This window comes from Salmo trutta, chromosome 26, assembly GCF_901001165.1.
Source record: "Salmo trutta chromosome 26, fSalTru1.1, whole genome shotgun sequence".
NCBI classification, from domain to species: Eukaryota; Metazoa; Chordata; class Actinopteri; order Salmoniformes; family Salmonidae; genus Salmo; species Salmo trutta.
In genome coordinates, this window is record NC_042982.1 from 13,159,597 (window position 1) to 13,186,372 (window position 26,776).

Below are 26,776 nucleotides of genomic sequence, written 5' to 3' on the forward strand. Positions count from 1 at the left end.
AGACATGGACCTGAGACATGGACCAGAGACATGGACCTGAGACATGGACCAGAGACATGGACCTGAGACATGGACCAGAGACATGGACCAGAGACATGGACCAGAGACATGGACCAGAGACATGGACCTGAGACATGGACCAGAGACATGGACCAGAGACATGGACCAGAGACATGGATCAGATACATGGACCAGATACATGGACCAGAGACATGGATCAGAGACATGGACCAGAGACATGGACCACAGACATGGACCAGAGACATGGACCAGAGACATGGACCACAGACATGGACCAGAGACATGGACCAGAGACATGGACCAGAGACATGGACCACAGACATGGACCACAGACATGGACCAGAGACATGGACCGGGCAGACCTGAACAGCTTCCTCTGTGACTGTGGAGAGAAGCATTGTGCGAGGCTGTTGTGAGGATGTCAACAGAACCCATTATGAAAGGACCAGTGTGGTTGTGGCGGGGATTGAGGGTTCAAAGACATGCAGTCGGGGGGAGGAGCGGGAGGAGGGAGGGTGCCGTTTGGGGTTATGATTTTCCTCTGGGTTTCTTGGAATGCCAAGCCGCGAAGCTGGAGCAATAACAAATTCCCCATGTTGAGCAGCCGGAACTGTAACACACAGGCCCCTCCATGTCAACAACAGCACAGGAACTGGAAACATGAACTGACCGACATACAGTATGCTATTCATATTCACTTAGCTACTTAGCCTCGATTCCAGGCTTCCTGCATGAGACTTGGGACTGGGAGTACAGTAACACGAGACTGCTATTCACTTGGCTTAGCTGGTGGAAGGCATTGTGAGATTGTGTATTACTACTATAGGCTACAAGCAGGTGGAAGGAGATCATATTTATAGGGAGAGAGAGCAACGGGGGCTGGCTTTATGAGTGAGACTCCTACTAGAATAACCTACTAGAATGATGGGTAGACATGTAGTATGTAGAGGAGGAATGGGAAGAATGGGAAAATCTCCCATGGCCCATATGCACTATGTATTAGCTGTCTGTCTGTCTGTCTGTCTGTCTGTCTGTCTGTCTGTCTGTCTGTCTGTCTGTCTGTCTGTCTGTCTGTCTGTCTGTCTGCCTGCCTGCCTGCCTGCCTGCCTGCCTGCCTGCCTGCCTGCCTGCCTGCCTGCCTGCCTGCCTGCCTGTCTGTCTGTCTGTCTGTCTGTCTGTCTGTCTGTCTGCCTGCCTGCCTGCCTGCCTGCCTGCCTGCCTGCCTGCCTGCCTGTCTGTCTGTCTGTCTGTCTGTCTGTCTGTCTGTCTGTCTGTCTGTCTGTCTGTCTCTTCCTTCCCACCATCCCACCTCTCTACAAAATCTACCATGTCGTTTCCAGCATAGCTCAACTCGTGCTCCTTTCCTTTGTCCCTGTAAGCTTTCATTACTCAGGATGGATGCTGAAGATATCAGCAGACACAATCTAATGCTCCCCCAGCCTTCTATCCCCTCTCCTCTCTTCCTCTTCAATTCCCTCACCATGCCCCCTCCATCTCAGCCTTCTGTATCAGTGCTTCCTCAGCCTATGGGCAGAGAGAGTGCACTGGTCTGGTGTGTGAGCAGAGGACACTTCTCTGCTGCTGCTGCTACTGTTAATTGATCCCCAGTGATGGATGCAATGCAGCCCTGGAGCCCTGTCTGGCCAGAGCTCTCTGGCTCTCTCCCTCTCTCTCTCCCTCTCTCTGTGGACTGGCCTACTGACTGAAACCCTGGATGGCCCCAGTGCTCATCATGCAAGCACGACAAACAATGGCATGTCTGTTTGTCTGTAGGGGCAGACTCCCTGTCTTGGAACGACCACTTCCACCCGTTCGATAATGCTAGATGCCGAGGCATTAGGTCTATGTGAGTGACAGACAGTCACAGGGCAGGGTCGGCCAGAGGGGGGCATTAGGAGGCAGGCAGGCAGGCTTGTTAGCTGTAGTCAATGTCCTGAAAAGGCCAACTTCTCCATTCAAATCCCTGAGGTTTCTTAGGGATACAGCAGGTCCTCAGTTTAAAGTGCAACGATCTGCAGAATCGGCAGAATAATGTGTTTCTATGACAAATTTTTGACTAAGTAGTAGGCTATCTTCAATGAGCAACCATGATTGTTCCTATAAGACACCAATAATGGGACCTGACCATGTATGCCTGTAGGCCTACTGTACATCTTCATACAGCGATTGTATGCAGTTCCCAGGCAATGTGACCAGGTTTCTTTCTGATTCTTCATCACACAGCAATAACCTTCCACTTCAACTTGGTTCCCATGCAGTTCCCACACCCTCTGTAGAGGACAACATGGTCGGACATCTTAACAAGGAAACAACCCAGCGGTTTGGGGTCAAGAGTAACACATTCTAGACCCGCTAGGAGCAAACAACTAGGATCTGGCCTCTTCTGCAGCTGAAGGATTGGTGTCGATTGTGAAATAAGAGAGATGTATCTTTCCCTCCCAATCTATCCCTCCTCCCATCCTTCTCTCCCAACCCCCTTCTTTCTCCTTCACAGTGGAACTCTGCGTAACAGCTGGGTGACTCGGCCACATCTGGGGAGAAGCTGGGGGTTTTCAGACAGGCACACCAGGAGGCAGGGCTGAGGGGGGCAGGGGAGGGCAGAGAGGGGCGGAGAGTACGAGGTGAAGTGGGAGCAAGAGCATGCCGAAGATCTCGTGTCGAACCAGATGCGCCAAATTGGCTGTGATACCATCAGCCATGGCTCCGGTAAGTAATGGCCATAAAAAGAGAAAGGAGCATGCCTTGTTTGCAAATTTACAACCAGAAGTCATCCAAAGCCAGCAGACTCTCCCAACAAAAATATTTAAGCAAGCCTAAAATGGATGGAAACCGGATGGAAACCGGATAAGAGATGATGTGCAGCCAGAGTGCATCTCAGACGTAACTTTGATGTTGTAACCTTTTCTCAGGGCATGAGTCATTGTCTCTGACTTTCTACACAGCTGGAGGGATCACTCACATCTGCTTTTGATCTCAATTAGCTGTCTCTTCTAAAGCAGTCTCTTCAATTTCTGCTCTCTGTCTGCCTTGAAAGGTAGAAAACATTGCTTCTAAAGCACTGTTTCAAAGGCATAATACACAAAGACAAAGGCATATACTAAACAATAGAGAGTTCCTTTCAGACAAGTATCTTCAGTCAAGTATCTTCAGTCAAGTATCTTCAGATGAGGCAAGGAAGTTTGACTGGTGTCATCCAAACAACTTTTGAGTCGGTGCTGGTGTCGTGATTTTGGAAAACTGCCTCATCTGTGGCCTGAACTGTATTGTTCCAAATGAAGAAAGATTGAGACCTCAGTGACTACTCACGTCTTGAGCTTGATGGCTAGGGTTATAGCTCGAGTCGTTTTCTCTGGAATACCAAACGAGGAACTGTGATAATGTCCTCTGCTCCTCCCAGGTGAGGGATGGACATGACGGAGCAGGGGTCTTCACTTCCATCTCAGATGGAGAATTTCATCGGACATTTTGTTAACCACCAACCGTGTTCCTAAATTAGACGCTTGACAGAGCAGAGACGTGCTCTGAGACACACACACACACACACACACACACACACACACACACACACACACACACACACACACACACACACACATACACACACAACCTAGCAGCGACCTACTGCTTCTGTTAACCCCAGAAAAGTCCTTCCCTGCTGGCTGCTACCATCCCTTCCTCTCTGTTCAGAGTTTCTTGCCTGGATGTGTTGGGATAATTCAGCCTATGAAGCCATCCAATTCAACCCCCACCCCATCGAAAAAGCACCCAGCCTCACCAGCCCTACCCACCCCCCTGCTGTCTCCCTTCTCTCCACTCTTGACGGAGCAAGATGAATAGCGTGCTCTGTGCTTGGCAGATTGTGGTTCAGAAAGTCCCGGTAAGCTCCACTTCTCTCCTGTCAGAAGACCGAGAGCTCTACCTCAAACTAAGCCCACCATGCAGCACAGAGTCAGACCTGTTCAACCGTGAACCTGTGTATCACACAAGATCACGACCCCAATCATCTTTTGGGGATTGCACTTGTTTGTCACACCGATTTTTTTATTTCACCGATGGCATAGCATTCATACACACACCGACCACATCCAACTTGGCCTTGCTAAGAAACAGCAATTCACTTGTTATCTGCAGCCAAAATGTCACTGAAGCGGAAGAATCAAATCAAACTTTATTTGTCACATGCGCCGAATACAACAAGTGTAGACTTTACCGTGAAATGCTTACTTACAAGCCCTTAACCAACAGTGCAGTAGAATCACTGATTACCAGGGGAAATCGGCAGACGCAAACAAAATTGTATGATTGCTCTCACGCACCAATCACTTCGCTCATACACATACCCAAACACATACTCAGAAATTTCTTATATGCCTGTTGGACAGAGTTCATTCGGAAAGTATTCAGACCTCTTGACTTTTTCCACATTTTGTTATGTTACAGCCTTATTCTAAAATGTATACAATAATTTTTTCCCTCATCAATCTACACACAATAGCCCATGACAAAGCGAAAACAGGTTTCGACATTTTTGCTAATTTATTAAAAATGTTAAGTATTCAGACCCTTTGATATGAGCCTCGAAATTGAGCTCAGGTGCGTCCTGTTCCATTGATCATCCTTGAGATGATTCTACAACTTGATTGGAGTCCCCCTGTGGTAAATTAAATTGATTGGACATGATTTGGAAAGGCACACACCTGTCTATATAAGGTCTCACAGTTGACAGTGCATGTCAGAGCAAAAACAAAGCCGTGAGGTCGAAGGAATTGTCCGTAGTGCTCCGAGACAGGTTTGTGTCGAGGCACAGATCTGGGGAAGTGTACCAAAAATGTCTGCAGCATTGAAGGTCCCCAAGAACACAGTGGCCTCCATCATTCTTAAATGGAAGAAGTTTGGAACCACTAAGTCTCTTCCTAGAGCTGGCCTCCTGACCAAACTGAGAAATCGGGGGAGAAGGGCCTTGCTCAGGGAGGTGACCAAGAACCCGATGGTCACTTGGACAGAGCTCCAGAGTTCCTCTGAGGAGATGGGAGAACCTTCAAGAAGGACAACCATCTCTGCAGCACTCCACCAATCAGACTTCATGGTAGAGCGGCCAGACGGAAGCCACTCCTCAATAAAAGGCATGATATGACAGCCTGCTTGGGTTTGCCAAAAGAAACAAAATTCTCTGGTCTGATGAAACCAAGATTGAACTCTTTGGCCTGAATGCCAAGCGTCACTTCTGGAAGAAACCTGGCACCATCCCTATGGTGAAGCATGGTGGTGGCAGCATCATGCTGTGGGATGTTTTTCAGCGGCAGGCACTGGGAGGCTAGTCAGGATCGAGGGAAAGATGAACAGAGTAAAGTACAGAGAGATGCTTGATGAAAGATTGATGAAGGGAAAAAACAATATAATCCATTTTAGAATAAGATTGTCACGTAACAAAATGTGGAAAAAGTCAAGGGGTCTGAATATTTTCCGAATGCACTGTACATAGCCATTGAGTGCTCTAATGAAAATGACACAATAGGCTGAATGCAATTACCTAGCAAGAAAACCAATCACTCAACTTAGCATATAGGCACAGAAAAGATCAGAAAGTCCTGATGAACGAATGTCTGTGTACAAAATTGTGGGCCACAGCAGCTGACAGAAATACAAATTGAGGAAGACAAGAGAATCTTCTGGCTCAAAGCTATGCACACGTTGATGTAATCATTTCCAATGACCTGAGGATTTTTCTGTCGGGCATAGAGAAAAACAGGAGACAAATAGCTTTTTTTCCCCCGTTGGCTAATTCCCATCTCTCTCTTTCTCTCCCCCTCTTTCTTCTGTGATTAATTCAGCCACCCAAAATAGACTGCTATAATTAATGCTAGGTTACTAGTAGAGCGTAGTCCCTTTCACACACACTCAGAGTACAAACATGAGAATTGTCAAGAGGCTGACAAAAATAGCACATACCAAAGTCACTTCCTTTAGTAACCTATATATCACTAGGCTGGTGTCAGAGACAAAAAAGACCCCTCCCATGTTCTCGACTGGAAGTTACAAGGCCAAAACCCTAAACAGTATATTCAAACACTGCCGGTCAGAGCGGGGTGGAAGTTCAGCCCGTTGTTCAGCAGTCACACCCTGATTATCACAAAGGGAGCAACGCCCTCCACTGCTGGCTGCCGCTCAGCTCGCCACTGATTGGATTACCTTTGACCCCCTCCCTTTGTGAGCCCAGCTGGTCTGTCCCTCCGTGTGTCCGTCTGGCTAACAAAAGGGTGCCAACTTTAAATGCTGCAATCTAACTAAAAGGAAGGGGAAACAGTTTGGGGAGATGAGAGGTTGCCAGACAATCAGTTGCTTATTCAACTGTACATGCTCCTCACCCAAATCCTCAACCATTTCTTACTGACTGCATTAAAATGGTCTGATACCAGCCAAGACAATAGACCTAAGTTTAAAGTCATTGTACCACAGTGCTGCACCCAGGTCAGACCCAGCCCAGCCCTGGAGATTCCTGCCCATGCAGCTGTCTAGCTATCCAGGCAGGTGGTCCTGGATCCTGGGCTAAGCCACACTGTCCCCATGTTAATACTCGGAATGTGACACCAAGGAGGGGAAACTATAGCACTCAGAGGCCAACACACTAACAGACCCCTGAAATAACATGACTCGCTGTGCTCAAGAATGTAAGGTATGCAATCAAGACACGCGTAAAGAATGTTCACGCACTGTTGTTTATCGATACATGATACGCATACCTATATGTCAACTCAAGCATTTAAACAGCTTTTTTTATTTTAAATTACAAATAGATAGGGTACTCAAGAGATCATTCCTAGCGTTGCTTTGCACATTTGATGGTTGGAGTATTTCACGGGTGTGATGACGGGTGTGATTTGATGGTTGGAGTATTTCACGGGTGGGATGACGGGTGTGATTTGATGGTTGGAGTATTTCACGGGTGGGTGGCTTCGATGTAAAACTTGTCTAGAGTTGTCAACACTTTGGCCTCAAGGAGGGGGGGGACATCTGGGTTTCTCATCCAATGAGGTTTGAGAAGGAGACGAGGAGAGATTAGAGAGGACGTGAGGACAACACAATTGAGATCTACCCCTGTTCTTCATCTCAGGGCGGAGAAACAGATCAATACAGCAGATACGCACCACCTGTCAATGTATTACATTCATCGATTCCTTTTCAGACGGGCTGCTGAGTCACATATTTTGCCTAACGGTGACAACACGGCCCCGATGTCAGGGCGCATAAGTATGGCCATGATGGGATAACAAGGAACTGGATGCATCCTCATCATCATCCCCAGCCTCAACAATCATTGGTTTCTAACAAGAGGATAAGTGTATAGTGTGGCGGACATCAATATCTGGACGCTGGTCTGGACACATATCTCAGCCATCCTACCAGAGTATCAGAACCCGCAAGTCATTGTGTCATAGTATTACCATAGTATTACCATAGTATTAGGCTTACAAACCAGTCATATATTCTGCATAATGTTAGTGTCGATCCCTCCATACCAGCCCTGGCCTGAGGTCTTTCTTGACCCATTCCCATATGGCCAGAAGGAAGGTCCACAGAACTGATGTGCTTTATATCAATCCATTACAATAGGATACAGTAGGCAAACTACACTTCCTTTCAGCCGCACCTATACTATTCCAGTTGACTGTTCACTTTGCCATATCAAAGGATGCTGACAGCTAGCCTACATGACAGTACAAGGTGGTTCATTGCAGGCAGGCGTCGTATAAAAATGCAGGGCGCGTTTTTGAAATGTATTACTGTAGAGATGAATAGGCAAAAACTACTGCCGCACAGAACACGATAGAAGGTGGGCATACGGCTCTATTACACCGAACACAGATATTTCATAGTTTACCTTTAAATAAAACCCAGATCATTTCCCACACCACAAGCAGAATACAATGGTATACATCTGACTCAGAACGTAATGATTCAGCAATGCAGAGGGGTTTGTAAGGGTGGTCCTGATTGAAACATAGGTTACTGCAGGCACTGCAATTCATTTCATATATTACATGCATATAAATAGCCTATTTCAAAATATTGGCTGCAGTTATTTTTCAATAGATCTGAATTGTTTCGTATCTTGTCCATACTAATTGATCCCATTTCTTGGATTTGAAAACGAAGAAGACTTCTGAGACATGCACGCGCGGAGATTAATTCATTATTAACCATTAACAATCAACAAAACATCAAGTCCCCATAAATAACGGTATAGGGAATATAGAGTGAACTCACCAATGAGAAGAGTGAATAATTGTGTGAGTCCGTGCCGCCTTTTGTGTAATCCAATCCCAAAGAAATATAGAAGAACATGTAATTTCAGAATGTCTTCATGAACATTGGATGGAGCGATGATACGATGCGGCCAAGTGGTCTTATTGATGCAAATACTTGTACAAGTCAATCAATCCGCTTATAATAAAATAAAACAAAAAAAACAAGACGAGCATTAAAGAACGATTTCAATAAATTGTTTGTAATCTTTATGCTTTAGTTCACTGTGCACTTACTGTCGCACAGACTGGGTTCCTCTCCCAACTCCAATCGTTGGCCCTGCCTTCTGAGCGAGCCTATTGGCACAGACGCCCGGACATGCAAATTTACTCTACCCATTGATGTTTTACAAAAACACCACGGACCCATGTTTCACTCTACAGCGCCACCGTGTGATTGTATAATTCAAAATAAGTAACTGCGCTATTGCCACTGGTGACAGAACCTTTCTTTCAAGTTGGATTATATTAAACCTAAATTGATGTTGAAGACTACAATAAATTGACTTTAAACGGACAAATGTGTTCTTGTCAGGCAGAAGATGCCATGATGTCCTGCCTTCAAGATCGTGGATGAGAATCTACTGAATGGCTGTGTTCTAAAAACCTTCTGATATTCATTCTGAATGAAGATCCTTAAAAGTCTCCAGATTTAGCTTCTATAAGAAATGTTTCATTTTTCCACAAATTACTTTGTGGTTTCAGTAGACATCAGCAGCATTTAGCAAGACACAATGAAAAATGGTGCCTAATAAAATGTGTGATTTAGGGCCAAAATGTCAATTTTCATGCCGATATAAACGAAAACCAGCTGGTCATTATTAGCACCATTGCAATCCAACTTTCCATTACACAAAACTACAACATCACTGAGCCTTTCCTTTCCCAGTGTATGTGCCAGTCATTACATCTTATTTTATAAATGTCCTTAGAAGCAGAGGTGGAAAATGTACTACATTGTCATACTTGAGTAAAAGTAAAGATATCTTAATATAAAATGACTCACGTAAAAGTGAAAGCAACCCAGTAAAATACTACTTGAGTAAAAGTCTAAAAGTATCTAATTTTAAATGTACTTAAGTACATTCCTCATATTTAGCAAACCAGACTGGACAATTTCCTTTTTTATTACTTTTCTGACAGCCAGGGGCACAATCCAACCCTCAGACACAATTTACAAAGGAAGCATTTATGTTTAGTGAGTCCATCAGATCAGAGGCAGTAGGGATGACCAGGGACGTTCTCTTGATAAGTGTGTGAATTTGACCTTTTTCCCTGTACTGCTAAGCATTCAAATTGTAACTGTATGGAGTAAAAAGTACATAATTTTCTTTAGGAATGTAGTGAAGTAAAAGTAGTAAAAAATATAAATAGTAAAGTACAGACACCCCCAAAAACAACATAAGTAAAAATACTTTAAAGTACTACTTAAGTACTTTACACCACTGCTTAGAAGTGGCAATTAATACTAACATTCATACTCGTTTGGCCCTACATGCATAATTGTGTAACTTAAAGCTTGTGACTACAGGACTGCAGCGCAGCACTCCTCTTCTCATAAAGATAATAGTTAAGGTTTTCATTATTGATAGCTTCTAGGTTTGACAGTAATAGCCTACTTAGTCAATATTCTACCTTGACAATCAGAGGTACAGTGGCAAGAAAAAGTATGTGAACCCTTTGGAATTATCTGGATTGATGCATAAATTGGTCATAAAATTTGATCTTCATCTAAGTCACAACAATAGACAAACATAGTGTGCTTAAAACTAATAACACGCAAAGTATTGTGTTTTTCTTGTCTATATTGAATACATAATTTAAACATTCACAGTGTAGGTTAGAAAAAGTATGTGAACCCATAGGCTAATGACTTCTCCAAAAGCTAATTGGAGTTAGGAGTCAACTAACCTTGAGTCCAATCAATGAGACGAGATTGGGGTTGTTGGTTAGAGTTGCCCTGCCCGATACAAAACACAAAATTTGAGTTTGCTATTCACAAGAAGCATTGTCTGATGTGAACCATGCCTTAAACAAAAGAGATCTGAGAAGACCTAAGATTAAGAATTGTTGACTTGCATAAAGCTGGAAAGGGTTACAAAAGTATCTCTAAAAGCCTTGATGTTCATCAGTCCGCGGTAAGACAAACTGTCTATAAATGGACAACGACCCAAAACAGAAGTAAATCAACAACAGAATGGCTTCAACAGAAGAAAATACACCTTCTGGAGTGGCCCAGTCAGAGTCCTAACCTCAACCCGATTGAGATGCAGTGGCATGACCTCAAGAGAGCAGTTCACACCAGACATCACAAGAATATTGCAGAACTGAAAACAGTTTTGTAATGAGGAACGGTCCAAAATTCCTCCTGACCGTTGTGCAGGTCTGATCCGCAACTACAGAACATGTTTGGTTGAGGTTATTACGTCCAAAGGAGGGTCAACCAGTTATTACGTCCAAGGGTTCACATACTTTTCCCACCCTGCACTGTGAATGTTTACATGGTGTGTTCAATAAAGACATGAAAATGTAGAATTGTTTGTGTGTTATTAGTTTAAGCAGACTGTCTATTGTTGAGACTTAGATGAAGATCAGATCAAAATTGTATGACCAATTTAAGCAGAAATCCAGATCATTCCAAAAGGTTCACATACTTTTTCTTGCCACTGTATGTCTGGTACAAGGACAAGGTAGACGGGCCAGAGGTGATGGAATATAATGGCTAACTGTCCATTAGATTATTGTGGAGGAAATAGCATTAGAATGGAAAGAGCTATTATCATGATGTTCTGTATGTGGGCCCTGGAAGGTCTCCTCTATTTCAGTCCAGAGACATAAACAGTAAATGACTCACGGGGAGTGAAGAAGGAAATCCAACAGCTAGGGCTCACACCAGTAAACCATCTTCTCCGTATGCACCTTACAGTGCTTCACCTTGTGTACATCAGAGAGTTTAGCAGAATATACAGTAAAGACGGGCCATTTAGTCGATGTTCCATTCCCTGCCCCATCTCTTAAACATCAGAGTAAACATGTCTAAGGTATGTTTTTGTGTTATCTGAGCAGGTAAATGACCTCATTACTAGCAGGCGCCTGCTAATACAGGCGTATATTCATTAGTGCATACCATAGCAAAACATTTTGCAAAAGAATTAGCGTTTCTTATTGGAGAAATGGAGGTTATCCTTCACATTTCAGCCCGTTTTGTTCTGAATTTAACCCAATTTAAACAGCTATCACGTGGCAATAGGTCTCCCTTTTAGTCAACTGTTAATTGCAAGGATGGAAAGCCACAGAATAATCATTGATTATGTCTTACGGAGGTGGAGTACAGTCCCAAAGTGCATGGAACAGAACATCAACGCACACATTTATGCGGATGCTTTTTACAGACGACGTCATCTAGCTGGACTATTTTATCATACTGTTTAAGGACATTAGGGTTTCCATCAAACAGTCCTTTAAAATACATAGAACAATGCTCATCAACATGCCGTGGAAATACATGCACAAGGCAGCTCAATACTGCAACCAAAGGCAGTGAAATAAGCCTTGTATAGAAGTTTTTTTCCGCCATTAAATATTCCCCACATTGTGTTTTTTAGCCAAAAATATACCTGTTGAAGATTCAAATATTATTGCAAAGAGCAATCTTTGTACTGTATATAATAACATCCACTTCACTTTCAGTGTAAAAATGGCTTTGAGGACAAACACTGCCATTTTCAGAAACAAATACGATGTTTGTGGCATTTACATTAAAAATGACAGTTCGATGGAAACCATTGGACCAGGGCACATCAAAAACACAATCCAACACTCAAAACATATTACCTTTTCCCTTAACAGAGACACAGCTCAAATCAATTATATGTACATCAAGTTGGACCATACCTTTACACAATTATTATTAACACTAATCTCAAGTGATTCAAATCACACAAATGCTAGAGTTTCTTTCTGTGTTCTTATATACAAGCAGACGCTCTGCCTCCCACTCCTTACTGCCAGACCACCCCACTAAGTTTTGGAGTGGCATCAAGTCACTGACAGAGTCAAAGTGCTGGGAGTCTGTGGATCATCCAAGTAGTGCAGTTACTATATCTTAAATAAACATAGTACAAAGCCATGGGAGTTGGACAGTCAGTTCTGCCCACTAGGGTGCAGTCTGAGAGGGTGACCACTAGTAATGACCTTTGACCCTATCTAGCCCTGAATTTGGGCAGCCTTCTCCTTCTCCAGCCGCCGCTGTTGGTAGGAGTTGTAGATGTCCAGGAACATGTCCTTGCAGGCGATTTTGGCGCCAAGCTTGGAGCAGATGAGGAAGGAGCCGGCCATCTTGCGGTGCAGGGAGTAGGTCTCCTCCGGGGGCGGGGTGAGGCGGTGACGCAGCATGACGGGGATCAGACTCTGGATCCGCTGCGTGGTGCTCTGGGTGCCAAAGTCAAAGGGGTCAGAGTTGGCGAAGGCCTCGCCCAGAATCATCACCGCCTCCACGTGGGCGTCCTGGAACGCCTGGGGAGAGAGAGGGCATTTCAACACAACAACTCTGTAACACTCAGCATGTATAACGCTTTATTACGTGTTATAACCATGCATGCACCTTTATGGCTTATAATATTACTTTATGTTCCTTTGTTTACTAACTCAAAAGTATAGAACAATACAAGGCTATGTATATACCCCAACCCGGGGGGGGGAGAGAAAATGTAATAAACCACACATCAAAAATGTATGCGCTTCATGATACCATAGTTACTACTGCACAAAAATACCCTCTTACCTTGGCCTCAAACCCTGTGAGGAACTTAAGGTCCTTGGATTTCTCCAGTACAGTCTCCCTATCGCCGATGGAGGCTGCGTGCACCACCTGGACACAGACAGACCAACTTACGATATCAAAAAGGTTACAGAGAACAAACTCAAAGCCATGATTAGATTCTACCTGTGGTAAATTCAATTGATTGTATACGATTTGGAAAGGCACACACACCTGTCTATATAAAGGTCCCACAGTTGACAGTGCATGTCAGAGTAAAAACCAAGCCATGAGGTTGAAGTAATTGTCAATAGAGCTCCGAGACAGGATTGTGTCGAGGCACAGATCTGGGGAAGGGTACCAAAAGAATGTATGCAGCATTGAAGGTTCCCAAGAACACAGTGGACTCCATCATTCTTAAATGGAAGAAGTTTGGAACCACCAAGAGACTCTTCCTAGAGCTGGCCGCCCGGCCAAACTGAGCAATCGGGGGAGAAGGACCTTGGTCAGGGAGGTGACCAAGAACCCGATGGTCACTCTTACAGAGCTCCAGAGGGCCTCTGTGAAGATGAGAGAACCTTCCAGAAGGACAACCATCTCTGCAGGCCTTCATGGTAGAGTGGCCAGACGGAAGTCACTCCTCAGTAAAAGGCACATGACAGCCCACTTGGACGCTTGGCATTGAGCCCAAAAGGCATCTAAAGGACTCTCAGACCATGAAAAACAAGATTCTCTGGTCTGATTAAACCAAAATTGAACTCTTTGGGCTGAATGCCAAGCGTCACTTCTGGAGGAAACCTGACACCATCCCTACGGTGAAGCATGGTGTTGGCAGCATCATGCCGTGGGAATGTTTTTCAGCAGCAGGGACTGAGAGACTAGTCAGCAGAGGCAAAGATGAACAGAGCAAAGTAGAGAGAGATCCTTGATGAAAACCTGCTCCAGGGAGCTCAAGACCTCAGACTGGGGCAAACGTTCACCTTCCAACAGGACAACAACCCTAAGCACACAGCCAAGACAAAGCAAAAGTGGCTTCGGGACACGTCTTGGAATGTCCATGAGTTACCCAGCCAGAGCCCGGACTTGAACCTGATCGAACATCTCTGGAGAGACCTGAAAATAGCCGTGCAGCGACGCTCCCCATCCAACCTGACAGAGCTTGAGAGGATCTGCAGAGAAGAATGGGAGAAACTCCCCAAATACAGGTGTGCAAAGACTGTAGCGTCATACCCACGAAGACTCGAGGCTGTAATCACTGCTTCAACAAAGTACCGAGTAAAGGGTCTTTGTAAATGGGATATTTCCAGTTTTTATTTTTAATACATTAGAAAAACATTTCTAAAACCCCGTTTTTGCTTTGTCATTATGGGGTATTGTGTGTAGACTGATGAGTATTTTTATTTTAATCTATTTTAGAATAAGCCTGTAACGTAACAACATTTGGAAAAGGTCAAGGGGTCTAAATACTTTCTGAATGCACTGTAATTGTCAGGGCACACCGTAGCAAAAAGGTGTCCAGGTAGTCTGTCCGTTTCAGGCCATTTTCCTCCGTTTGGTGTTAATGCACACGACTGAGGTTCATTTACCTGTACGTAATCATCTGTGAAGGCCTCAGGGTAATCCCGGCACGCACCGAAATCCAACAGAATAATCTGGAGACACAGTGGGCAGAGGTTAAACTACGTCACATCCCCACCAAAACAACAATCGCCACCGTACATGTTCATAAATGCGGGGAATAAAGTGGTATGTTCTCATGAAAATGAATGTTACTTTTTTTGTACATGTATGCTGTTATAAATTCGTTATAAAGCTAATTCATACAAAAACTAGGTTGAAGGTCAGAGTCATGGTATTGATGAACGACAAAGCTCTGAATCCCAAATGGCACCCTATTCCCTACATAATCTGTGCACCCTGTGGGCTCTGGTCAAAAGTAGCACACTATATAGAGAATAGGGTGCCATATGGGACGTCCCCAGCATCTTGTCACAGGCTCACTCATCCTCTCACCTTGTTCTGTTCAACGTTGTAAAAGAAGTTGGCCCAGTTGGGGTCCGTCTGCATGAAGCGGAACTCAAAGAGCTCTCTCAGACACAGCTGTAGGATGTTGAAGCAGATCTGGGGGGGGGGGGGGAGAAGAAATTTGAGACCACAGGGGTCAGTTTACCTCTCCTAGTCTGCATCCCAAATGGCAAGCTATTCCACCAAATAGGGAATAGGGTGACATTTTGGACACAACCCTACATAGTGAGCGATATCAGTGTCACCACTCAACTCGGGTTACGGCCCTCTGCTGGTCAAATGGGTCATGTGCATAGTGTTGCATCAGAAATGTGGTTTTAGAGCATCCTTTTAACCTCTACAGGATCAGTGTCCCCCCCCCCCCCCCCCCCACGGGACATTTGAGCTAACATGCGCTAATGTGATTAGCATGAGGTTGTAAGTAACAAGAACATTTCCCAGGACATAGACATCTCTGATATGGGAAGAAAGATTTAATTATTTTTAATCAAACTGCACTGTCCAATTTACAGTAGCTATTACAGTGAAAGAATACCATGCTATTGTTTGAGGAGAGTGCACAGTTATGAACTAGAAAATGTATTAATAAACCTATCAGGCACATTTGGGCAGACTTGATACAACATTTTGAACAGAAACGCAATGGTTCATTGGATCAGTCTAAAACTTTGCACATACACTGCTGCCATCTAGGGGCCAAAATCAAAATTGTGCCTAAGCTGGAATAATACATTGTGGCCTTTCCCTTGCATTTCAAATATGAAAAAATTAAAACCGCATGTTTTTTGTCTTTGTATTATCTTTTACCAGATCTAATGTGCTATATTCTCCTACATTAATTTCCACATTTCCACAAACTTCAAAATGTTTCCTTTCAAATGGTATCAAGAATATACATAACCTTGCTTCAGGTCCTGAACTACAGGCAGTTAGATTTGGGTAAGTCATTTTAGGGGAAAATTGAAAAAAAAAGGGTCCGATCCTTAATAATCCTCTCAGTTTTCTGTGGTTTCCATTTCATCCCAATGCCACAGGTGCTGAATCATGGTCTGTTTACAAAGTAAGAACCTGGAGCCATTTTAAACCAGATTCAACAAATCACTAGAGCCATCTAATATACATGATTCCTCTACTGTAGAGACAATGGCATATGTGATTCATTGCTTCAAAAGGGTTTTGGGGGAAATGCCTAATTTCTTCAAATCAATGACAACTGAGAAGAGCACATTATACAGCTGGTCTGCAGTCATAGTACACAGCTGATCTGCAGAGTCATAGTATAGCAACCTATCTATTAAGGCAGAGTTTCACAAACCCAGTCTTCAGGACCCCAAAGCGTGCCCGTTTTGGTTTTTGCCCTAGCACTACCCAGCTAATTCAAATAATCATCAACATTGGATAATATGAATCAGCTGTGTAGTGTTAGGGCAAAAACCAAAACGTGCACGCCTTGGGAAAGCTAGGTTAAGGGCAGTCATAGCTACAAAAAGGTCTCCGGTCAGTCAACCAGTCACCGAGTTAGACTAAGGGTAGGTACTAATGTGGCCACAACATCATCCCACAGCGCTACCAGGAAAAAGACCATTCACCCAATGTTTATTCTCCTGGCTGGAGATCAGAGGTCAGCTCTTACCTGGTTCCTTGTCTCCTGATCCAGATCCACACAGCTGTCCAGCGGTACCCCTGACACCAGCTCCATGGCCAGAACCCTCCTTCCTGAGAGCTCGTCCACCACAAATGGCACGTGGAAAAATGGGTCATCTGCCAAAAGTGACCTGAGGCAGACAGAAATCAATCATCTGCTCAACAGGACTAAACTGGTACATTACAATGAATCACTATACAACAGGCACACAAAGTGGACTACCATCAGATTCACAGTGCATTAGAGAGAGTATCATCTTGATAGGAACTAAACTAAATAAATCTAGAAAATAAAATGAGGGCCAGCATCCCCAATACTGTGGAAAGTGGTATTTTAAGTGGTATTTAATTTATAGTCACTGTATAGTAACATTTGGATACACTAAGAGGACTACTACAGGCTATTCAAGTTAATGATCAGTCCTTCTGAAGAGACTTCATGCTTTATGACAGACTCAGAGGTGTAGGGCTTACTTAAAATGCTTGGCACTCTCCGCCTCTCTCTTGTAGTCACACTCCCACGCCAGCTCTCTTTGAAGGACCTCTAGACTACTGTCTGCAAACAAGCCTGCGAGAAAATAATGTCAATATAAGTTAGGCAGCCTCCTCAGGGCATTTTCCCAAGCACTTGGGACTCTCACTACAAAGCATTCAATACAGAGGACCAATTATTATTTAAGCGTTGAGATCATTTTTGTAATGAAAAGCGCTATATAAGTTGAATACATTCTCCTTATTATTATCATCATCATTATTACAATAGGTTTAGATTTCTGAACCCTTACCCTCTGGTAGAACAAGGCTCATCTTCAGCACAGACATCAGGTTGTTGATGTCACTGTGGATGCTCTCAGCTACTCCTGGGTACTGCGAGAGAGCGAGAGCGAGAGCGAGAGCGAGAGCGAGAGCGAGAGCGAGAGAGGAGAGAGAGAACAGAATTACATGAGTAAAGATCAAAGACTGTCTGAGAATATCAAGAATCTAATCTTAGAGCTCCCATGACAAAACACAGCGAGAATCTCTTCACCAGAACAATAACCTTTTTTTACAAGTTAGTGTTAAAAGAAAAACGCACCCAACCACTAACTAGGGTTTGGGATGTTAAGTAGGTTGTTTTTCTTTTCATCCAAAGATTTTACAATGACAAATTAAACCTCCTCTATTCATGGGTCAGTGACTGATACCATTACTATTGCTACCATTACTATACTATTGCTACCATTACTATACTATTGCTACCATTACTATTGCTGCCATTACTATACTACTGAACCCGGCATTGGAGGCTGGTTCCCTTTGGATGTCAAAGGATATTTATTGCATCCCTCACCTGAATCTTCATGGCGACCTCCCTGCCGTCTTGCAGCATCCCGTGATGCACCTGGCCAATTGAGGCGGCGGCGAAAGGCTTGTCCTCAAACGACGACAGCTGCTTCCTCCAGCCTGCACCTAGCTCCTCCTCCAGAACTTTCTGCAGTGACATACACAGCAGAGGGGACATCAGTCTAGAAGTCCAATTCAATTCCAAAATGACTTGCAAACAGTCACAGTAAAACAGTCATAGTAGTGGAAAGTCAAATATATGGAATGTCTATCTGTACTATACAATAACTGAAGTTTAAGAAGATATTTCAGTGTACGCATGACGCACATTCATCTGCCAGGCGGGCATGAAGTCCGCGCTCTGTCGGACCCGCTCAAAGATCTTCTGTAGCTGGGGGTTTATGAAGGAGTTATCTACCGGGAAGAACACAACAAGTGTTAAATTGACCTAGTATACAGCGCATTCAGAAAATATTCAGACCCCTTGACTTTTTCCACATTTTGTTACGTTACAGCCTTATCCTGAAATTGCTTAAATATTGATTTGTTCCTCATCAATCTACACACAATACTATAATGACAAAGTGAAAACTTTTTTAAATTAACAAATGTATTCAAAATAAAAAACAGAAATGCCTTAATGACCTAAGTATTCAGACCCTTTGCTATGAGACTTAAAATTGAGCTCAGGTGCATCCTGTTTCGATCATCCTTGAGATGTTTCTATAACTTGGAGTCCACCTGTGGTAAATTCAATTGATTGAACATGATTTGAAAAGGCACACACACCTGTCTATATAAGGTCCCACAGTCGACAGAACCATCCATCTAAATATTCAGACCCCTTGACTTTTTCCACATTTTGTTAAGTTGCTGCCTTATTCTATAATGTATTGGGGCTTTTTTCTCCCTGAATCTACACACAATGACAATGTAAAAACAAGTTTAGACATTTTTGCAAATGTATTAAAAATGGAAATATCACATTTGCATAAGTAATCAGACCCTTTACTCAGTACTTTGTTGAAGAACCTTTGGCTGTGATTACAGCCTTGAGTCTTCTTGGGTATGACGCTGCAAGCTTGGAGTTTCTCCCATTCTCTGCAGATCCTCTAAAGCTCTGTCAGGTTGGAATAGAGAGCGTCGCTGCACAGCTATTTTCAGGTCTCTCCCAGAGATGTTTGATCGGGTTCAAGTCTGGGTTCTGGCTGGGCCACTCAAGGACATTTCGAAACTTGCCCCAAAGCCACTCCTGCATTGTCTTGGCTGTGTGCTTAGGGTCATTGTCCTGTTGGAAGATGAACCTTTTCCCCAGTCTTAGGTCCTGAGCGCTCTGGAGCATGTTTTCATCAAGGATCTCTCTGTACTTTGCTCCGTTCAGCTTTTCCCTCAATCCTGACTAGTCTCCCAGTCCCTGCCACTGAAAAACATCCCCACAGCATGATGCTGCCACCACCATTTTTTAACCTTTATTTCTACAGGTTTTTCTCATTGAGATAACATCTCTTTTCCAAGAGAGACCTGGTCCAACAGCAGCAGGGGAACGTTTCAGACAAAACAACTTACATACACAACATAAAACACAACTAGAAACATTCATACAGTACAACAAAAACATTTTACGTCAAAAACACGAAAGTGATTCACTGTAGGGATGGTGCCAGGTTTCCTCCAGATGTGATGCTTGACATTCAGGCTAAAGAGTTCAATCTTGGGTTCATCAGACCAGAGAATCTTATTTCTCATGGTCTGAGAGCCCTTTAGATGCCTTTTGGCAAACTCCAAGCGGGCTGTCATGTGCCTTTTACTGAGAAATGGCTTCCATCTGGCCATTCTACCATAAAGGCCAGATTGATGGACTGCTGCAGAGAAGTTTGTCCTTCTGGAATGTTTTCCCATCTCCACAGAGGAGTTCTGTCAGCGTGACCATCGGGTTCTTGGTCCCTGACCAAGGCCCTTCTCCCCTGATTGCTCAGTTTGGCCGGGCGGCCAGCTCTAGGAACGGTCTTGGTGGTTCCAAACTTCTTCCATTTAAGAATGATGGAGTCCACTGTGTTCTTGTGGAACTTCAATGCTGCAGACATTTTTTGGGTAACCTTCCCCAGATTTGTGCCTCGACACAATCCTGTCTCGGAGCTCTACGGACAATTCCTTCAACATCATGGCTTGGTTTTTGCTCTGATATGCTGCATCTAACAAGTATTCCAAGTAATTTAATCAAAGTTAATGTGGTGGGTGACAGAGGGGAGGGTAGATCACTATACCTTGCATACTGAGCATCTGTCCTATTTTGAGGGCTGCCCCTCTGACTTTGCACAAGGTGTTCACTATCCTCTCAGCATTGGCCTCGGACAAGAGAGGTGAGTCCAACAGGGCACCCTCTGAGAAAGACATGGTGGAGTTTATTACAGAATCAGAGTGAATGAGCGAGTGAAACAAAGTAAAGTCTGAATTCATGAGCAAGACCGAAGTAACTACACTCTTGAGAAACACTGTATATCATAACATACAAAGGGTGAACCAAGCCATATTGAGAGGAACTTCAGTCAGTCCAGCCTGGCAGCCAATCGTACAACCTCCAGTGCCACCTATCATGCAGCTTCTTCATCTCATGTCTGTTTCAGAGATGCATGGAGGAACCTACCTGCACGCTTGGCTCCAATAGATTGCTTCGCCACCTCTGCAATGGCACCTAGTCCCAGCCCGACAGCCAGACCTGCCAAGGAGGCAGACATAAGGAACTATGGTAAGTGTGCCTACCATTATACGCATTCACTTCTGAGATCATACACAGTAACATGTACCATTTAAGATGAGTCACAGAGAGCTTGGTGTAAGTGATTATACAGAGGTATAGTTGTCTCAAGGTCATAGGGACAGGGCTGTGCAATGATGTCATGACTATAATAGTTGATTTAAGAATATTAGAAATATTGTTTGTAATATAGCTGCATGCTGGCTGGGTCATGTTTCCTTAGACATCTGTTGTATGGCATTCTAGCAATAGAATCCTATAGGTGTACCTAATACAACTTCAATATCTGGGGGTGATTTACATTAATTGCAGTGAAACGCTTACCCCCGAAGTTAACCAGCCTGCTGATTCTTGTGGCAGGGACCTTCCTCTCTCTTGCACGATCACTAAGCTGTAAAAATGAGAATGTTATTGTTTTAACGATCAAATTTGCTAATTTGAGCTACTGCCAAAAGAACAAGTCTCATACCAAAGGACAACACTGCACATTAAGACATGTTAAAAAATATATACACTGCGTGCACAATTAGGCAAGTGAGTATTCTGATCTTATCATTATTTCTATGCACATTTTCAACTCCAAACCATATAAACTTGAATGCTTATTGGATTTAATCATTTTTCAGGTGATATGTATGTGTAATGAGGGAGGGTGTGGGAAAAGTTAACACCTTATATTAAGGTGTGCATAATTATTAGACAGCTTCATTGCCTCAGGTAAAAATGGGCCAAAAAAGAGATTTAACTGACACTAAAAAAATAAAATTGTAAAATGCCTTTCAAACGGATGCAACGCTCTTGAAATAGCTAAACTATTGAGGCGTGACCACCGGACAAACATTTTGTTGCGAATAGTCAACTGGGGCGCAAATTAACTGCAAAAGACTTCAAGCTACCAGGAACCCATTGACCTCCAGTGCTACCATATTCCAGAACGGCAACCTACCTGGAGTGTCCAGAAGTACAAGGTGTCAAGTGCTCAGAGACATGGTCAAGGTCTACAAGGCTGAAACACGACTACCACTGAATAAGATTCACAAGTTGAGGCGTCAAGATTGGGCAAAGAAATTTCTGAAGACAGATTTTTCAAAGGATTTATGAACAGATGAAATGAGAGTGACTTTTGATGGACCAGATGGATGGTTCAGTAATGGACACAGTGCACCACTTCGAGTCAGGCGCCAGCAAGGTGGAGGAGGGGTACTGGTATAGGCTGCTATCATTAAGGATGAGGTAGTTGAACCTTTTCGGGGAGATGACTACAGACCCGTAGCACTCACGTCTGTAGCCATGAAGTGCTTTGAAAGGTTGGTCATTGCTCACATCAACACCATTATCCCAGAAACCCTAGACCCACTCCAATTTGTATACCACCCAAACAGATCCACAGATGATGCAATCTCTATTGCACTCCACACTGCCCTTTCCCACCTGGACAAAAGGAACACTTACGTGAGAATGCTATTCATTGACTACAGCTCAGCGTTCAACACCATAGTACCCTCAAAGCTCATCACTAAGCTAAGGATTCTGGGACTAAACACCTCCCTCTGCAACTGGATCCTGGACTTCCTGACGGGCCGCCCCCAGGTGGTGAGGGTAGGCAGAAACACATCTGCCACTCTGATCCTCAACACTGGAGCTCCCCAGGGGTGCGTGTCCCCTCCTGTACTCCATGTTCACCCTCGATTGCATGGCCAGGCACGACTCCAACACCATCATTAAGTTTGCAGACGACACAACAGTGGTAGACCTGATCACCGACAATGACGAGACAGCCTACAGGGAGGAAGTCAGACCTGGCCGGGTGGTGCCAGAATAACAACCTATCCCTCAACGTAACCAAGACTAAGGAGATTATTGTGGACTACAGGAAAAGGAGGACCGAGCACGCCCGCATTCTCATCGACGGGGCTGTAGTGGAGCAGGTTGAGAGCTTCAAGTTCCTTGGTGTCCACATCAACAACAAACTAGAATGGTCCAAACACACCAAGACAGTCGTGAAGAGGGCACGACAAAGCCTATTCCCCCTCAGGAATCTAAAAAGATTTGGCATGGGTCCTGAGATCCTCAAAAGGTTCTACAGCTGCAACATCGAGAGCATCCTGACTGGTTACATCACAGCCTGGTACGGCAATTGCTCTGCCTCTGACTGCGAGGCACTACAGAGGGTAATGCGTACGGCCCAGTACATCACTGGGGCTAAACTGCCTGCCATCCAGGACCTGTACACCAGGCGGTGTCAGAGGAAGGCCCTAAAAATTGTCAAAGACCCCAGCCGCAGACTGTTCTCTCTGCTACCGCATGGCAAGCGGTACCGGAGTGCCAAGTCTAGGACAAAAAGGCTTCTCAACAGTTTTTACCCCCAAGCCATAAGACTCCTGAACAGGTAACCAAATGGTTACCCGAACTATTTGCATTGTGTGCCCCCCCCAACCCCTCTTTTTACAATGCTGCTACTCTCTGTTTATCATATATGCATAGTCACTTTAACTATACATTCATGTACATACTACCTCAATTGGGCCAACCAACCAGTGCTCCCGCACATTGGCTAACCGGGCTATCTGCATTGTGTCCTGCCACCCACCACCCGCCAACCCCTCTTTTACGCTACTGCTACTCTGTTCATCATATATGCATAGTTACTTTAACCATATGTACATACTACCTCAATCAGCCTGACTAACCTGTGTCTGTATGAAGCCTCGCTACTTTTATAGCCTCGCTACTGTATATAGCCTGTCTTTTTACTGTTGTTTTATTTCTTTACTTACCTATTGTTCACCTAATACCTTTTGTGCACTATTGGTTAGAGCATGTAAGTATTTAGTTGTTGTATTCAGCGCACGTGACAAATAAACTTTGATGTGGACTGAAACTTAACTCCCAAACCTACTGCCAGTTTCTTGAAGAGACTTTCTTGTACCACTGCTTGAAGAAGAAGTCCTCAGCATTCAAGAAGGCCAGGATATTTATGGAGGACAATGCTCCACCACATGCATCCAAGTACTCCACTGCTTGGCTAGCCAGCAAGGGCCTCAAAGATGCCCGAATAATGACCTGACCCCCCTTCCTCACCAGACTTAAATCCTATTGAGAACTTGTGGGCCCTTCTCAAACGTGAGATTTACAGTGAGGGAAGGCAATACACCTCTTTGAACAGCATTTGGGAGGCTGTGGTTGCTGCTTCATTGAAAGTTGATCGTGAACAGAACAAGAAACTGACAGACTCCATGGATGGAAGGCTCATGGCAGTTATTGAAAAGAAGGGTGGCTATACTGGTCACTGAATATTTTTTAAAGGCCAAAGATGTTATTTAATTGTCATTGTGTTACTTATTTGTTACACTTACTCTAAAAAGTGAGAATAAACAAGTGAGTTGGGAAAAATTATTTTTTGTAATTTAGTTGCCTAATAATTGTGCACACTTACATTCCCCTGAGAAAGAAAACTCACTTTTCCTTTGTTAAACATTCAGGTTTGAGGTTCAATAACATTTTGGATTGATTGAGAGAAACTGTTTGTTCAACAATAAAATGAATCCCGAGGAATACAATTTGCTTAATAATTGTGCACGCAGTGTGTGTATATCAAATTGGTTCATCCCAAAGATTTTTAGATTTACAATATTCATGAGAAGCACAATACAGTAGGCCTACGTATAAAGACAGCCATTGCATACTTCTTTAGAGATGGGGAAATTATTTCCTAATATAGCACAGACCAACTTAACCCCCAATGCCCCATCATGATTTACACCTACCTCAACATCAGCCAAAAACCCAGTCAGTGGAACAGCCCACACATGAGAACAAAGACAATCAGGAGGTAAGCCTATGCCACTGACCTTCTGCTTAACAATAGGCCTGGCAAATGCCTGCTTGGACTCCCTGGCCTTCTTGATGTCCTCTGGGGTGAGTCTGGCCACTACTGAGTCATTGAAAAACCTGCTGTGCCATTGCGTCAAGGCAATGTGCAGGAACCGAGCACTTTGGCCAGGCCAGCCTGCTCCCCTTGGACCCCCAGCTGGGCTGAGAGGCGCTCCGCTGGGCATCTATGTGGCCTCTAGGCCTGGTGGGAATTCGGAGTCCACCGCCCATTTAGCAGCCTCGTCCAGATCCATTTCCTCCCATCCCTCAGCATCGGGGAACACATCCTCCTTGATGGACTGTTGCTGAACATGGAAAAAGTCACATTCAGTGCCTCATTCAATGTCACTCCAGGCAATATACACCATGGTGCATTCAATTGTATTTGGCAGAGTACTATAACACTTTATGTAGCCTAAAAGCTGAAAAGGACATTGAACTGTGATAATGTCTCCAATGTGTCCGTATATCTATTTGATGTGTGCAGAAAGCCCCCCCTTCTCTCCCGTTTGAACATACCATGGCAGCACCACCCATGACTGTGCCCATCACGTCCTCGACCACCTCCTGGGCAGCTTTGACCCCAGTGCCCAGCGTGGAGTTACAGGCCATTAGCCTCAGCATCTCCCCTTGTGTGTTGGCAAATGCTTGGCCAACCTTCCCTGCTCCCCGCAGCACCTGAAACACCTCAGCTAGCATCACTGGAAAGACAAACACACGCACACTTTAAACAATCTAGCAACCTATACATTTATTCTAAGCTTCGCTTATCATTATAGATGATTCAGTGAGCATGACATGTAATACAGACACGTGTGACTGAGACCTGCACTCATGAGCTAAGGCATTAACTAGCTAATTGACTTATATCCTTTCCAAAGACGTTACCGTTTGATTACCGAGTGAAGATGGTGGTGCAAAATTTACAAATATATATTTGTTTAACGATTGACGCTGTTTCGCAACAACTTTCAAACCCGGAAATAGAGGTTTGACTAAATTGACAGACGTGCCTGTGGTCCAACTGCGCCCCGCGAAATATGAGAAGGCGGGCATAATATAATTAGACCAATCATACGGCACGTTTAAATTATTTAACGTATGATTAACGGATGAAAGTATGTCCACTGAACAAATCAGAGAAGTAACAGGAGAAGCTACGGCAACCCAATGGCCAATAACTTTTAAAGGGCGTATCACGTTGGAGCAAAATTCAAGTGTTTGGAATGTAGTTACAAAATCATGAGGATGGTGCTGATGCTTAAAGGCGTGTATTTATGGGTGAAATTTTTGCCCAATTAAAAAAAGAACAAATATAAAATAATGTATCTTTCGTATCTCTGTGTTTCATAAGTTATTCAATTCGCAAGAGGCTGAATGTAGTATCTTACCAGAAAAAGCATACGAGCGAGCGATACAGCGTCCCTCTGTCTCTGTATGTGTAGCCCATATATCTGATGCTCTGTTGCAGCAGCCAGCCAGCGCCAGCCGTCTGCTCAAAAAGAGTACGCTTCGATCACACCGACAGTGTAAATTCATTTTAGTACACCAGAATTGTGTTAATTTCCAATGAAACACTGCGTTTGCCTTGCAGCGTTGCATTTGCTGTGCGTTCTGTGTGGTGCATACGTTGGATTTATAGAACGTATGCGTCAAACTGTCTGCGTAGACGGCTTGACAGAAATGGTAGCAGAAGGTGAGTGTTGAACTTTTGTTGCACACATATCCAGATGATGCTGCTTACTATTTTGCGCAATGATACTACAGTGGGGCAAAATGATATGCAGCACGTAACTAAGGTAGATAAACAACTACATATCACAGTCATAGCAAGTTAAACAATTGTTGTTACTGTTACTGAGAATATTGTTATTGTGAAGGCATGTAGTTGTAAATGTTTTTTGTGTCGAAATTACAAAATATATTTTTATACCTGTATTTGATGTAAATACTGGAATGGTATGTTTAGCTGGAATGGAATGTTCTAAATGACTAAAATGTCAAATGTAAATGTTTTACATACAGATCTCATATTACTGTATTATATATTTTTTAAATATTGATGTCACAAAT

General features: G+C 43.9%; 2 protein-coding genes across 5 annotated transcripts in view; both read right to left on the bottom strand.

Annotated features, from left to right (window-relative positions):
* Positions 1-8,590, bottom strand: part of numbl (NUMB like endocytic adaptor protein) — a 64,643-nt gene extending 56,053 nt beyond the window's left edge. The window contains exon 1 of the mRNA XM_029714810.1: positions 8,287-8,590. The gene's annotated coding sequence lies outside the window, so the exon portion shown is untranslated. The remainder of the gene's footprint in view (positions 1-8,286) is intronic.
* Positions 8,591-11,725: 3,135 nt separating this feature from the next.
* Positions 11,726-26,129, bottom strand: LOC115163152 (atypical kinase COQ8B, mitochondrial). Of its 4 annotated transcripts, none has more exons than XM_029714815.1 (15): positions 26,095-26,129; positions 25,223-25,404; positions 24,682-25,008; positions 21,155-21,221; positions 20,720-20,791; positions 20,340-20,456; positions 18,404-18,489; positions 18,083-18,223; positions 17,538-17,619; positions 17,227-17,320; positions 16,742-16,883; positions 15,097-15,204; positions 14,670-14,735; positions 13,108-13,194; positions 11,726-12,839 (listed from the first exon to the last, which is right to left on the bottom strand). In XM_029714815.1, the coding sequence occupies exons 3-15, from the start codon at positions 24,886-24,888 to the stop codon at positions 12,531-12,533; spliced, it is 1,578 nt and encodes a 525-aa protein (XP_029570675.1). In that variant the 5' UTR covers positions 24,889-25,008; positions 25,223-25,404; positions 26,095-26,129; the 3' UTR covers positions 11,726-12,530. The 4 variants fall into 4 exon arrangements, with proteins under 4 accessions (XP_029570675.1, XP_029570671.1, XP_029570674.1 ...); XM_029714811.1 differs by lacking the exon at positions 26,095-26,129 and adding an exon at positions 25,592-25,678; XM_029714814.1 differs by lacking the exon at positions 26,095-26,129 and adding an exon at positions 25,603-25,671.
* Between the last annotated feature and the right edge of the window lie 647 nt (positions 26,130-26,776).